Source organism: Triturus cristatus, chromosome 12 (assembly GCF_964204655.1).
Source record: "Triturus cristatus chromosome 12, aTriCri1.1, whole genome shotgun sequence".
Taxonomy (NCBI): Eukaryota; Metazoa; Chordata; class Amphibia; order Caudata; family Salamandridae; genus Triturus; species Triturus cristatus.
Window position 1 is genome coordinate 851,288,615 of NC_140595.1, and position 16,997 is coordinate 851,305,611.

Sequence of the window (16,997 nt, forward strand, 5' to 3'; positions counted from 1 at the left end):
TGAGCACTTGCAGCACAGGGCACCAGACTTGGACTGTGGTTAAGACCTGAGTCCAGTGTCTTCCCATGCTTAGAGTGTTTGCACTAATTCATCCCCTCCAATGCTTCTATAACCCATCAAAGTTGACTCAGGCTGTGAAGCAGTCCTCTGCATGTTTAGGAGTACAAGTGAAATGTACTCTACATTAACAAGCCAGTGCACCATCCTATAACAAAAAACACCACAAGAACATTGCATCCTCCCACTAACAATATACATTGCAACCATCAGTGAGATCAGCAGCTTTTCACCCTGAGTAAAAAGTAAATATTTCTAGACATAAATAGACTGTAGCATCTTCCTCAGGATCCCTTTAAAGGCCTCCAAGACAGCCTTATTCCTCAGGACATAAACAACTGGGTTAGTCATTGGGGTGCCCATGGTGTAGAGGAGCGACAGCGCTTTGTTTGCATTCAGTGAGTGTCCAGACGGCGGCACCATATACATTATAATCAACATGCTAAAGTATGTGCCGACCACCACCAGGTGGGCGCTACATGTAGAGAAAGCATTTCTTCTCCCTTCTTTTGATGGGAATTTAAGGACTGCTGATATAATATATAAATAGGATATAATGATTAACATGAAAGGGATTGAAATGACAGCAATTGATAGGAAAAAAGCTACTACTTTAATAAAGTCGTTGTTAGAGCAGGCTACTCTCAGAAGAGGTTCATAGTCACAAAAGTAATGATCTAGCTCACCGAGTCCAACAAAATGTGCTGTCCTCACAAAAGAGGCCAGAGGTGCCATCAGGAAGAATGAAGCCGTCCAGGACCCCAGAGCCAGCTGAAGACAACACCTGCGGTCCATGAGTCTTGGGTAATGTAAAGGAAAGCATATGGCCACATATCTGTCATAGGCCATGACTGTCAGTAGGATGCACTCAGTAATTGTTGTCCAGCCGAAGAAGAAATACTGTGCCAAACAAGCAGAGAATGATACTATGTTGATTTCTGTCAATAGCCCACTGAGTAAGGTGTGGATGACACTGGATGTGGTACAGACGTCCAACAGCGACAGGTTCCCAAGGAAGAAGTACATGGGAGAGTGAAGGCTGTCCTCCAGATACACAGTCACAATGATGAGGACATTTCCTGACACTGTTGACAGATACATACTGAGGAATATAAAAAAGAGGAAAGGCTTCAACTGTGGGTCAACCTGCAGTCCAGTCAGTAGGAATTCTGCGACACCAGTTGTGTTCCCTGAGCAGGCAGCTTCTGTCATTGCTATTGTCTGAGAAACAAAGACAACAAGAGATATAATGTCTTTGAACCACTTTGCCATTTTATGATCCAATACTGCATAAACAACTGCCACATTTATTATTCCAAAGACATTTTGCATGCTGATGTTATAGCAATATGTTTTCACGTCTGACGTACATAGAACTAGGGGCAGATTTACAAGCCCCTTGCGCCACTTTTGCATCACTTTTCCCATTTTAAAAGTGACGCAAACGTGGCGCAAGGGGCTTGAAAATCTGCCCCCTAGTTTCTATGCTTAAGTAAGCAAACAGGCGATGGGTGGGCTGATTGAAATAATGTCAACCACTAGTAATTATTCAGGGTTGCATCCCAGAACATGATGTTTTGCCGACCATGCCACCCCAGATTAGGCCAAGCCATATGTAAATCAGTCATGATCCTGCTCCAATGGGAAAAGTCCCACCCAGACTGCCAAGCCAGGTCCTCTCCAAACTTGAACACAAGCCCCTGATTGGGGTGCATCGGTCGGGTGTAGTTTGAGCCAGTGGCACAATGAGCACTGGACCCATATCTGGGCACACCCGTTGCAGTTGGGGTGTCAATCTGAAGTAAACTAACGAGTGATGGGTGGGATGCTTTAAATTATCTCTGCCACAAGTAATTAATCAGGCCACATTAGAGTTTGATGGCTTTGGGCATCTTTCACTAGTTGACATGTATTCCCACGGATACTTATGCCAAAGTACGAATCATACAACAGAATTACAGTAACATTACACATTAAACTCATTACTAACATTAAATCTAAGGAGAGAGGGTATTATAATCCACATTAAAGAAGTCCGGGTTTTCACAACTGTAAAAACAAAATTATATCATGTCACCAAATTCTCACCAGTCATTTTGTTTTATTTTATGGTATAGTCATGTGGATTATACCCACCTGAGCTTTAGATGATACACACAACAGTAATATGTCACGAATATGACACGTTACAACGCGAGTCATCACAACGGGAAACAACCTTTACAACACAGTTATTACTAACCCTGGGCAAAGCACTACACAACGCTCGCATAGTTTGCGAAGTTTGCGCTACTTCGCACTACGCGAATTGCACGTAGCACAGTGCCAATACGCGTAGCATAGTGCAGCCGTCATTTTTTGCTTGCTCGTGGTCCTCAACGTCAAGTTGGCGACCGCGAGCAAGCAAAATGGCATCCCGGCGAGACTTTCTCCTCGTGGAAAATAAACCTCCCGGCGAGATTCTCAACGCGGGGAGGTCAGGTTTCTCATTGCGAGTGGTCACGTATGCTCGCGACCGCTCGCGATGAGAAACTACCAGTCCGCATTGAGAAAGCTGCTGCTCGATTAAAAATCTACTCGAGCGGCAGAAAACTACAGCTCGCACTGTGCAAGATGCCGTTTTCAATGATTGCACAGTGCCGGATGCTTGTCCGCACTTTGCAATCATTGAAAACGGCATCTTGCACAGTGCGAACAGGGTACTACGCAGTTCGCGAAGTGCTACGCGTAGCTCGCGTAGTGCAAAGTACACTTTGCGTAGCTACGCGTAGAGCTACTTCGCGAACTAAGCCCAAGGTTAGTTATTACATCGCACTACATTTACAATGTAGTCATTACATTGCAACATCCTTTACAATGCAGCCATTACATTGCATGTCACTACAATGCATGACACTACAACGCATCACACTACAACGCAGGCATAACATCGCATATGTCATTACAATGCATACCATTACAACGCATAGTACCCCTACACTATCCGACACTTACCCTACTGTTGCACGCCCTGGAGTTAGAATAGTAATTTTTACCCCAACACTATCCATCACTTACCCTACTGTTGCACCCACTGGAGTTAGAATAGTCATTTTTACCCCTACACTGTCCAACACTTACCTTAAATGCAATGTAATGTTATGCGTTGTAATGGTATGCGTTGTAAAGGTATAATACGATGTAAAAACTGCATTGTAAAGGCATGCGTTGTATATGTATGTGTTGTAACGTAATACATTCATCACAACGCATGACATTACAACACGGTCATTACAACGACCGTGTTGTTACCACGCAAAGCCATTCCTAGGCAAGTCATTACATCGACTTGCAGTAGATGGCGCGCTGACATTCGAAATTTATAATTTACCATTCCAACTCCTGCCTACATAAAAGTAGGGAAGGTTTTGGAATAGTAAACTACACTATTTCTAATGTTTGCACGCCATCTACTGCAATTCGATGTAATGACTTGCATAGTAATGGCATTGCGTGGTAACAATGCATTCATTGCAATGACGCGTTGTAATGGCATCACGGTGTGATGCCCGGATTGTAGTGGCTGTTTCCCTATGTCACCGGGATGTCAAGTCAGCCTTTAATCAAAGGGCTATTGGTCAAAAGAAAAGATAAGGGGTTTCCAAAGTTCACTTTTTTATATAAATATATTTTTAGTGTACATTCTAACATACAAATCCCCGAATCCCTCACAACCCGTTCCATGCCAAAAACAATCATATTCATTCATTGGGAAAATTACAGGTGCCAGAGGAAAGAGAGAAGAAACACCTCTAACAAGCGGAGGGAGATAGAAAAGACCATCCTAACGAATACATTTTGAAATAAAAACCACCTCATATAAATGTTGCCCAATACTATCCCACTCCCTCACTAATCCAACCTACTCCCCCAGTTTCTAAAGTCAATGATGTGAATCCAGTTCTCAAAGCTGCTGCTTTGAGCCAATTCTGAAGTGCTCGAAGAACATGGAAGATGCAGGAAATGGAGTTTTAAGAACATTACTGGATTTCTCATCTTCCATCTGCACAGGAAGTTACATCAAGTGTTTCCTGCCAAAATTATCTTTAAAAGAAGAAGCCAAGTAAGCAGACTTAATTTCCTATTGCCAATATGCACAGCAGGTGGCATCACTCGGTTTCTCATCACCCATCTGCACAGGAAGTTACATCAATGGTTTCCTGCTAAAATCATCTTTAAAAAAAAGCATCCAAGCAAGAGCTCTTAACTTCCTATTGCCCATCTGCAGAGGAAATGACATCACTGGATTTCCCATCATCTATCTGCACAGGAAGTGACAGCACTGGATTTCTGGTAAAACCATCTTTAAAAGAAGCCAAGCAAGAGGAAGTTCCCATTCCCCATAACTGGATTTCCCATCATCTATCTGCACATTACTTGTTTCTTGTTGAATGAAAACAGGCTGTTTGCAGGGGCCGCCCCTCATACTTTTGGCCCAATTTGGACCTCAAAGTTGATGTTTTTTACTCTAAAAGTACAGTGGAACCTGCTAACCAAGCCCCAGTGCCAGTGCTCGCTCCCTAAATGATGTATTTAAATTGGAAACCCCAATTGGCAAGGACTTTAACCTCTTATAAGTCCCTGATAAGTGTTACCAGTGGTATCCAGGGCATGAGAGTTAAAGGGGTCACAAGGGCCTGAAACCCTGTTTGTGCCATACGGAGTGACCCAAGTAAACAGATGACAGCAGTCCTGGCATTGAAGACTGCAGAAGCAGTGAAAACAGATCCAATTTGACTTTGCCCTCACCATGTAAGCAGTACTATAAGTGATCAGGGGGACTTAGGATAATATGGGCTGGGACCCGGGCAGCCTTTAGGTTGCCAGCTCCATTATGGCCCCACTGAAATATGTCATGTTTGGTATCATCCACCTTATCTCATCACCCCTAGCATGATTCTCATTCCAGACTTGATGCGACATGCACCCAGGTGGCTACCTTAGAGATTGTCCCCTTGGGTGCCCCAGCCTTTCCTGTGCTCCCACCAAGACAAGAATCTGAACCACTGCTAGGAGGTGTGAATACTCCCAGGAATCAGAAACAAAGGACTGTAAGGGAAGGAGGTGACATCTCCCTCCCTAACTAACAGTATGGACAACAGTGGCACATCAAGGCGGTGAACTTCACAGTTTACCCTGCCTCTTATATGCATCCAGGCTGCCTTTCAAAGGAGGAAACAGCCCTGCCCTATCCCCCAGGCACATTTGCACACAGGCAGATGGGAAAATTAAATAGTCAGGAGGTGTAAATCCCCAAAAGACAAGCCACACCCCTAGGGTGGGCTACCTGGTCTGTACAGCTATGAACGTTTTCTGCCATTTTTAAAAGTGGTAGAATAGAGGGTTCTGGTAGCAAAGGTGCTCAACCCACTGGATGTGGTCACCTCAAGGGTGATTAGCCACTGGGGCTAGTAGCCCCTTAGCTACTTGCACCCACATCCCTAAAAACCCTAAATCTAGGATTTGAGGGACACCTCTGGCACCAGAACCTCAGTTCTGATTTGAATTACAACAAAGGACAAAGAAGAGACCCGAATCTGCATCAACAGGACTTGCACAAACAAAGGTGTGCTATTCTGCACCAGTGGCAACCTTCCTTGACCTGCACAACTACAACTCGTCTTGGACCAAATACTGGCTCCCCCAGACAGAGAGACCCCTTTGAGAGCCAAAGGAAACTCCATAGTCCTTTGGACTAGTGGCACTAGCCCACTGCAGTCTACAGGTAAAACAACATACTGGAACCAAAGAATTGCTGGCCATCGGGCTGCCTGAAGAATTGCCTAAAAGTAGATGGTCCTTTGCATTATGGGAAATGTAGTCCGTGCCTACTGCAAATTCAGGTGAGTACCGTTTTCTCCGGACCTCTGGGTGTCAAAATATCTGAACACTGAGCTTACTGCTGCCAAGGCTTGTGGGTGGGCACAATCTTCACTCGATGCTACGCTTTGTGGGAACTCCATAGCACCTTTTAACTGACCACCGCAGTGGCCCTGTTGTCACCTTTTTGCATCCGTTTCCTCACCAACACACTCTAAGCAATAAAATCAGCTCCCCCGCAGATCTCACTTCAGCACTAGGGACAACGAACATCACTCTGTACCCGGGCCCTACCAGCCTGGTAAAACTGAACTGACGGTCGTGGCCTGGTCCTGGGACCCACATTACTTTACTCCCCCAGTGGGTTGCACACAACTCATCCTACCAATTGCCGATTGTCACTAGTGCTTTATACCATTGACTGCAAGGTTAAAGTTCTGCAGGATTGACTTGCTTTGATGTATTTTTCCTTTGAAAATCAAAACTCCAGACATACATTTCTGATTGTCTTCATTTTTGTCTCTAAATTAATATAAAAATCTACATACATTTTTTATAAATTGCTGTTGAATTTCTTTTGTGTCGTGTCACTCACTCATCGTCCATGCTGTTACTCTAAAATGGTTAACACATGTTCCTTTAGTAAAGCCTGACTGCTCTTTGCCACACTAACAGGACTGAGCTATGGATTTATTATTCTGAATGCAAGGACCATCTTGGGGTATTGTGAGAGAATTACATAGTGAAGCCTAAGCAACCTTGCTGCACAATACTTCACTTTCCTACACTCGCTCAGAGTACCTTGCGCTCCTCCTTCCTCCAAGGACCTATTTAATCGTGGCTGCAGTAGCATCACACAGGGGACGCACGGTTGATGTGCCAAAGCCAATCCTATCTGTGCCTTTCTATGCCTCAACTGTGCCCAGTCTAAAGGGACCCTAGTTTACACCCTACCCACAATACCTTACTGTGCTCATCAATGCTCTTAATCCTGGTCACCACTTGTCCCATTGTGCCACATTGCACCACACAACACATAAGGAGCATTCATATGCTCCTTCTGCAAGTTAACATGCACTCTCTTAGACCCCAACACCGGCCACTCCCGTATCAATAGCACCCTGCACCCCACCTGTTCACTCTCAAAAACATCAAATACCCACTCACACACACCAAACACCACCCAAACAACATGCTCCTCTCACATGCTTGCTCCTCGACACCCACTCACTCGTCGAACACACCACAGAGATGTGGGACCTATGGCATGACCATGCTCTAGATCTGCTCTTTCTCACTGATACAGAGCTAAACCAAACCTTTGCACCAGACATCATTGCCGTCATCCCAACTGACTACAAGATTGTTAGGCAAGACCATCAGCAAAACTCTAGAGGTCGAGATATAATCATATTCAAGGATACCATCAGCTGCATTACCTATATGACACTCCCACAAGCTACATGGAACAGCTTCCATTTAAGATGTGCATCACAGCAAACTTCTCCCTGGGGGAACCCTTGAATACAAACCACCAGGACCCCACACCAAATTTGCTAGCGACATCATGGACGTTGTTTGTTGCATACCTCATCATAGTTGCCAGCACCTTCATCCTCCTTGGAGACAACATCTTTCATTTAAAAGACCTCACAGACCCAAAATCTAAGGACCCTTCTAGGAAGCTTCGCAAACCGTGGCCTCACCCAGTATGTTACCGAACCTACCCACACCACCGGCCAGTAATTGGTCCCAATTTTTTACTCTATCGACAGCCTTTGACCTAGACATACATCCCCCTTGTCAGTTTCACCTTTCTCCTTGTTAGAAAGTGGTTTATTAGGAATGATACGGAGTGACTTACCACCAGGAATTAGGTAACAAACATAATAAAATGTTCATTTGAGGTCACAATAAATTAATCCCTTGCTCAACCCTTGGTAGCTGGCAACAAGCAAGCAGGCGTAAATTAGGAGACAGGTGTAGAAACCATTTAAAAACACCAATGCAAAAAATAGGTAAGACACAACACGCACAACCAATGCAACACCAGTATATAAACATAGGAAATATTTTAATCTTTAAAATGACACCAAAATGACAAAAACCCAATGTCGGGCACCGGAGATATTAATTTTTTTTAAGAATAAACAGTTTCTAGGGCTTAAAAACCAAACACAGAAAAAGTTTTAGGCTGACTGTGATGGAGCCCTGGTCAGATACACTAAGCGGGGAAACCTCTGTCAAAATTTTATAGGTGCACTTCAAAATGTTTCTTGATGATTTTATCTCAAAATCGATCAAGGCTCTTCTTCAGGCCAGATTAGTGTCAACATTGTTGGCTTGATCCAGTGCTAGCCCTTGGTCAACTCCTGGAAGCCTTCGGCTCTGGTGATTTCAGCGGGACAACCTGAACTCCTGGTCGGGTCACAGTTTGAGGTCGCCGGCTTGACTCTCGACGTCAAGTTGGTCACCTCCTGGAACTTTTTTCAAAAGTTGTTCCGTACTTCTCCAAACTTCTGGAGCTTCTTCCTGGAGTTCCTCTTGTGGGTTCAAAGTGCCCAAAACACCAATACAAAGATCTAGAAGCTCTGAGATGGTCCTTGGGAAGTTGGGACTACAATTTCCACAATGCACCTGCCCAAATCCTTAAATGTACACTGAACGCATTCAAAAGATTGGGAGTTCTTGGTGGAGATTATGCAGGTGGGCTCTGTTAACCGGCAGCTTGCATGGGGTCCGCCCTTAAATCCTTATGAGGCCAGGCAAAGTCCTTAGGGATGTAGTACAAGACTGTGCAGCAGGTGCAGTCCTTCAGAGTGCAGTACTTTGGGTTTATAGCAGGGTTCCAGCATGGCAGTCCTTCTTCTACGTATTTTTTCAGGTAGTAGATCTTTGTTGCCATGTAGGTCTTCCGTACGTATTCAGTGTTCCTGGGCATGAAGCTGAGGGCACCCCTGACAAATAGGATGCAGGGTGCCAACCGAGTGTATGACAGCGTCCTACAAAGTGTGACAGGTTCTTCTCCTATAAAGCACTATTCCTCCAAAATCCAAAATGGAGTGACTCTCCCCTGAAGGGTTAGATCTGGCTATAGCAACCCACTTGTGTGGCTAAGGTTTTTTAACACTCCCCTTCCAGGCCCTTCACTAATCTAATTACAGGGGCTCCTATGTGGCTGGGTGTGCAGGAACTGGGGTTGAGCCTGTGCTGTGTCAAAGTGGCATTGTCCCTATGAAGACAGGTTTGGCTACTCCACCCCATCCTCTTTATGCTTCTGCAGCTGCAGTTCTCCACCCAGAGCAAATCCTTTGTCTCTCTAGCAGGCTACTTCACACTTCATTAAGGCATCAACAGAAGGCAGCTGAAAGGCTGGATTGTGGCTCACAGAAAAAAAAGTTCTATAACTTATTTTTCTGTAATAGTTATTGTTAGACCTGGCACCTTGGCGTGAGTTTCCCTTCCACTTTTTGATGGTGTGCCTCGACTGTTTTGCTGGTGTTGTCCGCTCAGGGCACTGCGCCACGGCTAATCCGTGCCGCAGTGCAAGTGCTCCCTAAGTAAAGTGTACCTGTAATTGATGTCCATGATTGGTTGATTGGATTCACTATCAGTCCCCAGTAGAGTGCACCAGGGGTGCCAGGGCTTGTGAATGCCAATGCTGCTGGTGGGCTTGCAGCGCTGGTTGCGCCACCCACGGAAGCGGCCTTGTAAAGTGTGTCTAGGGTCTGCCACCGCAGACCCTGTGCGCGGTCCCGGACCGTCGCGCTGACTGCGCAAGTGCCCCCACTTGCCAGTCCCTAAACCTTCCCTTACCTACATATTAGCCACCCCTCTGGTAGGCCCAAGGGCAGGGTGCATTGTAGGCATAAGGTAGGACATGCCCTGATGTGTGTGGCATGTCTTAGTAGTGAATTACAGCCATTTTCGTTCTTCACTATTGAAGGCTACCTGCTCTCCATAGGCCAGAATGGGCTGCCGGGATCACGCCGACGCTGTGACCCCAGTGGACTCAGAGAGCATGGTAGAAGTGTCAAGTTTAGTATGCCTGAACTCAGGATGATAAAATACTTCTTGTAGTCAAGTCTATTTTAGTATCCTGGGTTTGTAAATACTACTTTTAGAAAGTTAGTATTTACTGACCTGACCATCTCAGTCCGCCTCTGCTGTGTGTATGTGTTCTGCCTAGCAACAGTAGGAGCAGGGTGGGGGGATCCCCAGAGACAGGTTGGCTGCCAGGTGGTGGGTAGAGAGATTACACCTGGATGGGTGGGAGGAGTACACCTTGACTCTTGAATAGACCTGTGCTCTGCCACCACAAAGCCGGCGCCACCCCCTGTGGGGCGGCTGATGTCTCTGCCCTGCTGCTGAAAGGAAAGAGCAGAGTCACCATAACAAAGTGCTCCAGAACTGGACTGAGCCAGGCCTAGGCCCCCTGGCGCTAAAGAACAAAAGAATCATGGTATAAAAGTAGGAGCCTGGCTCCTAAGAAATCAGAATCCTGTTTACCACAAAGAACCTCTGCCCGACTAGAAGGAGAAGGAGACGCTGGAGGAGCTGGCCTGCTGCCTGCCTTGCTGAGAAAGGAGAGGAAGAGACTTACTGAAAAGACTTTGCTACTTTGTGCTTGAACATTCTCCAAGGGCTTGATCTGAGCTTGCCCCCTGAACTGAACCCCAGGAACAGTGGGTTCTCTGTGCTTCTTGCTCGTCCTCCAATTCGAGCCGTGTGTGCATCCCGCCGGAAAAGAGACTGCGCCCCTCATCGCCCCTCCTAGGGCCGTGACACTCAGGAGCTCGCCTGCCGCAATCCCGTGAGAGCCCCGCTCCGTCCGGAGCCGCTCTCTGTCCCCGGGCCAGGCCGCCTGCACCCCTGTCACCGCCTGCCATTGGAGTGCGCTGAACGCGCTATCACCCCTCCTGCCGGAAGCCGTCCGACGACTGTGATCTACGCCGGGTCATCCAGCTGCACTGACTGTGCCTGTGACCCCGCTTCGCTATCCTCGGACATCTCAGGCCGCGCCGCCCCCGCTGTGGAGACCCTCCTGCACCGCCGTGCTAAAGGGTCGCTGGCCGCGCCTGCCTACCTGCCCACACCTGCTGATTGAGGACCCAAGAACACTTCCCAAGCTGAGAGTCGCACCGACCTGTGCCGACTCTCCACCTCACGAAAGAAGTTCCAGTATCGGGCTCGGGGCCCGCAACGCCTTATTTCCCCGTTCGCAGGAGTCGATCTCTGTGAGTACTGGAACTACAAGTAAAGAGACTACAAAGTATCCATTTGAAACTACGAACCCAGAACATTTGCCTGCTGTATAACCTGGTGGCCTAGCGAAAACGTTATTGGTCTTGTGATAAGTCTGTTGAGATATATATACCTTATTTTTACATAAAGAATCGTATTTTTATATATATCCAAGTCTGGTGTCCGTTTCTGGGGGGATTGATGTATTTACTGTGTGTACGATTGTAAGTGCTTAACCAACAACGCCTGAGGAATCGCCTTGGCTGCTCACGCCACGCACCTAGAGGGTGAGCAAGGGTCATTCGCGAGGGGTTATCCTGCGCCCTGACGTGGAGGAGAGGGTTCCTGCTTGACACAAGGGCAACCTTGCGCCAACCAGAGATCCCCGACTCTAACATTGTTGGCAGCGGTTGGGATTTCGGATTTGCACTTGTAATTTGCATACAGTGAATTATTAATCACCAGATAGTGAGAGCAGACCAAATAACGCAGCCACAGGTTTTTTGTTGAACTTTGTTGAGACATCTGCCATTACTGCAACCATGCCTGGCTCACACTCCGCTGGGAGAGCACTCTCTGTGATTTCTGGAATCGATGAGGTGGATTGGGAGAGACTGGAAGGCTACACGATGGAGCAATTGAAAGGCTACAGTGTACAATTCAGAGTCCCCCATGCGGGATGCAAGAGGAAGCCCCAGTACACCAAGGCGTTGAGAGCCTGGAAGGAGTCACGAGACCTACGGAATGCGGGGGACATCGTTCCACCCGACAACCTTGAGGAGCCCAGCAGAGTCCGGTCGCCAGAGGAGCTGGCAGACAGGGCAGCAGACAGGGCGCATGCAATGGAGATGGCAAAGTTGGCAGGACAGATGGAAATGGAAAAGCAGAAGTTGGCCCTGGAGGCGCAACAACGCCAAATGGATCATGATATAAGATTGAAGGAGTTGGAGCTGAAGGCGAAAAGTTTGGACACCGCTCCTTCTGGTGGCAGCACTCCACCAGCGCAGGTAGAGTCCAAGGTGTACATCCCCAAAGATGTAGTAAAGGAGTATTTCAGAAAGGATGACATAGGGCAGTGGTTTAGGGCCTACGAGGTGGCCATGTCCTCACACCGGGTCCCTGAGAAAGACTGGGGAGCGGGGTTGTGGGGAAGGTTCCTTGCTGAAGGGCGTGACACACTGTTAGATTTACCCTTAGATCTCCAAACCTCATACCCCCATATGAAGGAAGCTTTAATGACCAGGTATGGGTTAACTCCTGAGCTATATAGACAGAGGTTCAGGGAGACCAAGAAGATCCCTGAGAGTACGTATGTGGAATATGTGACCTTTTTCTGCAGAGCGCTGGATGGTTGGGTGAAGGGTAGCAAAGTGAGTGATTATCAAGGGCTGCTTGATTTAATTGCATGGGAGCACTTGTCCAGTCAATGTTTTCCTGAGCTACGCCAGCACCTGATTGATAGCAAGCTGTCCAACCCGAGGAAGCTTGCTGAGGAGGCGGACCGCTGGCTCAGCACCAGGGTCCACAAGGGTCAAGTGGGAGACTCCGCCAAAGGTGGGCAGGGTCCCCAGCAGAAGAGTGGGGGGGACAAGGGTAAACAGAAGGGGTTCCAAAAAGGCCCCCAAAGTAATTCCCAAGGGAACCAGCAGAAGGGTTCTCAGCCTCCCCCACCCCCGCAGCAGAACGGGGCCCCGACAGGTAGACCTGTTCCAAAGGGGCCCTTCAATTGTTATAAGTGTGGTGACCCGGGTCACATTGCCTCTGATCCTAAGTGTCGCCTGTTTGGTAAGACCGCACCCACTGGTGCTCCACCCCGGCAAGTAGCTAGTGTTAACTTTGGGGAGGAGGTAGCAGTCCAGGAGGGTGGGGGTCCCGGGCAGATGACCCTAGTCTCGCTAGGAGACAGTGAGATGGTCCCTGTAACCTACCTGCCCTCTAACACTAAGAAATATGGGCAGGTGGTGACCATCAATGGAAAGAAGGTTGAGGCTCTTAGAGATACAGGAGCCAGCGTGACCTCGGTGAGGCAACACCTGGTGTCTCAAGAGCAGATTGTACCCAATGCCTACTGTAGGGTTGTCAATGCTGACAACGTAGAGAGTCGTTGTCCAATGGCTCAAGTTCCCTTTGAGTGGGGGGAGGTCTCTGGTACTCTACAAGTCGCTGTGAGAACTGACATGCCTGTAGACTGTCTGCTAGGGAACGACCTGGAGAGTTCCCCTTGGGAAAAGGTGGAGAAGACCACGCATCTGAGGATGGTGGGTCTACCCGACTGGGCGTGCGTGACCACCCGGTCCATGGCAGCCAGTAGGGGTGTTGAGAGGGTCCTGGAGCCTGAGGGAGAGGTCCAGGAACCGGCCTTAGGGAGAAGGCGCAGGAGGCGCGGGAAACCGGCCCCCGAAGTTCCCACGGCCCAGGAGGAAGTAGACCCTGAGGGGGATGCTCTGGAGCCTACCGGGGAACAGATTGCCGAACTGGGAGACTTGCCTGAGCTGACCCATTGGCAGCAAGAAGGAGGTCCCTCCAGGGAGGAATTCTGCAGGGAGCAGAAAGAATGCCCTTCTCTCGTGGGTATGCGGCAACAGGCTGCAGACCAGGCCAATGGTGTTCAGGCCAAAACACACTACGTGTACTGGGAGAGTGACCTCCTGTATTCCGAGCCTAAGGCTGCTGAACCTGGGTCAGCCCGTGTGCTGGTGGTACCCCAGAAGTTCAGAACCTTCCTACTGGGGCTGGCTCATGATGTGCCGTTAGCAGGACATTTGGGGATGGACAAGACCTATGACAGGCTTGTCACCCACTTTTACTGGCCCCAAATGCACAAGAATTCCGATTCCTACTGCAGAACCTGTCAGACTTGCCAGGCAAGTGGTAAGAGCGGAGGGAAGCATAAGGCTCCTCTGCAACCTTTCCCTGTGGTCGGTACGCCATTCCAACGAGTGGGTATTGACATTGTGGGGCCTCTGGACCCCAAGACAGCCCTGGGCAACAGGTTCATCCTGGTCTTGGTGGACCATGCCACCCGGTACCCTGAAGCCATCCCTCTGAGGACAGTGACGGCCCCCGTGGTGGGACGGGCACTGATGGGAATTTTCTCCCGAGTGGGATTCCCTCTAGAGGTGGTGAGCGACAGGGGGACCAATTTCATATCCACATATATGAAATCCCTGTGGAAGGAGTGTGGGGTAACTTACAAGTTCACCACTCCTTACCACCCCCAAGGAAATGGGTTGGTTGAGAGATTCAACCGAACCCTCAAAGGCATGATCATGGGCCTGGACGGTCCAATGAGGCGTAAGTGGGACGTCCTCTTGCCATGCCTGCTCTTCGCTTACCGAGAGGTGCCGCAGAAGTCTCTAGGGTTCAGCCCCTTTGAGCTTCTGTATGGTCACCCGGTAAGAGGACCTCTGAGTTTGGTAAAGGAAGGCTGGGAGCAATCTCCCAGGAAACCTCCCCAGAATGTATATAGTTACATGCTGGCCTTCCGAAACCAGACTCGGCGTTTCAGGCAACTTGCTGAGGCAAATCTGGAAGCCAGCCAGGAGGAGATGAAGCGGTGGTACGACCGGAATGCCACTGTGGTCGAGCTTCAACCTGGACAAAAGGTGTGGGTCTTGGCCCCAGTGGAGCCGTGTGCACTTCAGGATAAGTGGACCGGTCCATTTGAGGTTGTGGAGCGCAAAAGTCCTATCACCTACTTGGTGGACATGCAGACTCCCAGGAACCCTTTGAGGGTCCTACATGTTAACCGCCTTAAGCCCCACTTAGAGAGGACCGAAGTGGGCATGCTGCTGGCCACTGATGATGGAATGGAAGAGGAGACCGAGCCTCTTCCTGACCTCTTAGTGGCCTCTGAGAAAGATGGGTCAGTGGATGGAGTTAACCTCTCACCCACCCTGACGCCCGAACAACAGGAAGACTGCCGCCACTTGCTGGGACAGTTTTCCGACCGATTCTCCCTGGTTCCTGGTGTCACAGATTGGTGCGTCCATGATGTGGACACAGGAGACAGCTTACCTGTAAAGCACAAGGCTTACAGGGTAACTGACAGGGTCAGAGCTTGCATTAAGGAGGAGGTCTCCAAAATGCTTGCGCTAGGGGTGGTTGAGTCCTCCAGCAGTCCTTGGTCCAGCCCCGTGGTCTTGGTCCCAAAGGCTGCTGCGCCGGGAGCCACACCTGAACTCCGGTTCTGTGTGGACTACAGAGGACTCAATTCAGTCACGAAGACTGACGCGCACCCCCTCCCCAGAGCTGATGAGCTCATTGATCGGCTGGGGGCTGCCCGGTTCCTCAGTACGTTTGATTTAACGTCTGGGTACTGGCAGATCGCCTTGACCGATGGGGCCAAAGAGAGGTCCGCATTCTCTACACCAGATGGGCACTTCCAGTTCCGAGTCATGCCATTTGGGATGAAGAATGCCCCTGCCACCTTTCAGAGGTTGGTCAACCAGGTACTGGTTGGGCTGGATGCGTTCAGTGCCGCCTACCTGGATGACATCGCAGTGTTCAGTGCCACCTGGCCTGAACACCTGCGCCACCTCTGGGAAGTGTTGATGGCGCTGCGCCGAGCAGGCCTCACGATCAAGGCAAGCAAGTGCCAGATCGGGCAGGGTTCCGTGGTGTACTTGGGACACCAAGTGGGGAGTGGCAAGGTGGCACCCTTGCAACCCAAAATTGAGACCATCCTGGCTTGGGAACCCCCCAAGACGCAGACCGCAGTGAGGGCCTTCCTGGGGCTCACTGGGTACTACAGGAGGTTTGTCAAGGGCTATGGAACGATCGTTGCCCCCTTGACAGAGCTGACTTCGAAGAAGCAGCCCAGGAACGTGATTTGGACTGACACCTGTCAGAAAGCTTTCGACACCCTGAAGACTGCCATGTGCACGGCGCCCGTGCTCTTGGCCCCTGACTTCTCCAAGGAATTCCTAGTGCAGACAGACGCTTCAGAGCATGGTGTAGGGGCTGTTCTTTCACAGATGACTGAGGAGGGCTGGGACCAACCCGTAGCCTTCATCAGTAGGAGGTTACTTCCACGGGAAAGTAGGTGGAGTGCAATTGAGCAAGAAGCATTTGCTGTGGTCTGGGCGCTGAAGAAGCTAAGACCCTACTTGTTTGGGTCTCACTTCCGGGTTCAGACGGACCACAGGCCCCTCAGATGGTTGATGCAAATGAGGGGTGAAAACCCGAAGCTGTTGAGGTGGTCCATCTCCCTACAGGGTATGGACTTTACGGTGGAACACCGTCCTGGTACAGATCACGCCAACGCTGACGGTCTGTCCAGGTATTTCCGCCTTAGTGACGAGGAACCCCCTGGGCAAGGGTAGTTCTCCCCACATTTCAGCTGGAGGGGACACGTGTTAGACCTGGCACCTTGGCGTGAGTTTCCCTTCCACTTTTTGATGGTGTGCCTCGACTGTTTTGCTGGTGTTGTCCGCTCAGGGCACTGCGCCACGGCTAATCCGTGCCGCAGTGCAAGTGCTCCCTAAGTAAAGTGTACCTGTAATTGATGTCCATGATTGGTTGATTGGATTCACTATCAGTCCCCAGTAGAGTGCACCAGGGGTGCCAGGGCTTGTGAATGCCAATGCTGCTGGTGGGCTTGCAGCGCTGGTTGCGCCACCCACGGAAGCGGCCTTGTAAAGTGTGTCTAGGGTCTGCCACCGCAGACCCTGTGCGCGGTCCCGGACCGTCGCGCTGACTGCGCAAGTGCCCCCACTTGCCAGTCCCTAAACCTTCCCTTACCTACATATTAGCCACCCCTCTGGTAGGCCCAAGGGCAGGGTGCATTGTAGGCATAAGGTAGGACATGCCCTGATGTGTGTGGCATGTCTTAGTAG

General features: G+C 49.4%; 1 protein-coding gene across 1 annotated transcript in view; it reads right to left on the reverse strand.

The window, feature by feature from the left end:
• Positions 1-312: 312 nt before the first annotated feature.
• The window catches only part of LOC146783078 (olfactory receptor 11A1-like), a 35,392-nt gene continuing 18,707 nt past the window's right edge, over positions 313-16,997 (reverse strand). Inside the window, exon 2 of the mRNA XM_085637276.1 lies at positions 313-1,278. Within this exon, the coding sequence (XP_085493402.1) occupies positions 313-1,278 (966 nt within the window). The remainder of the gene's footprint in view (positions 1,279-16,997) is intronic.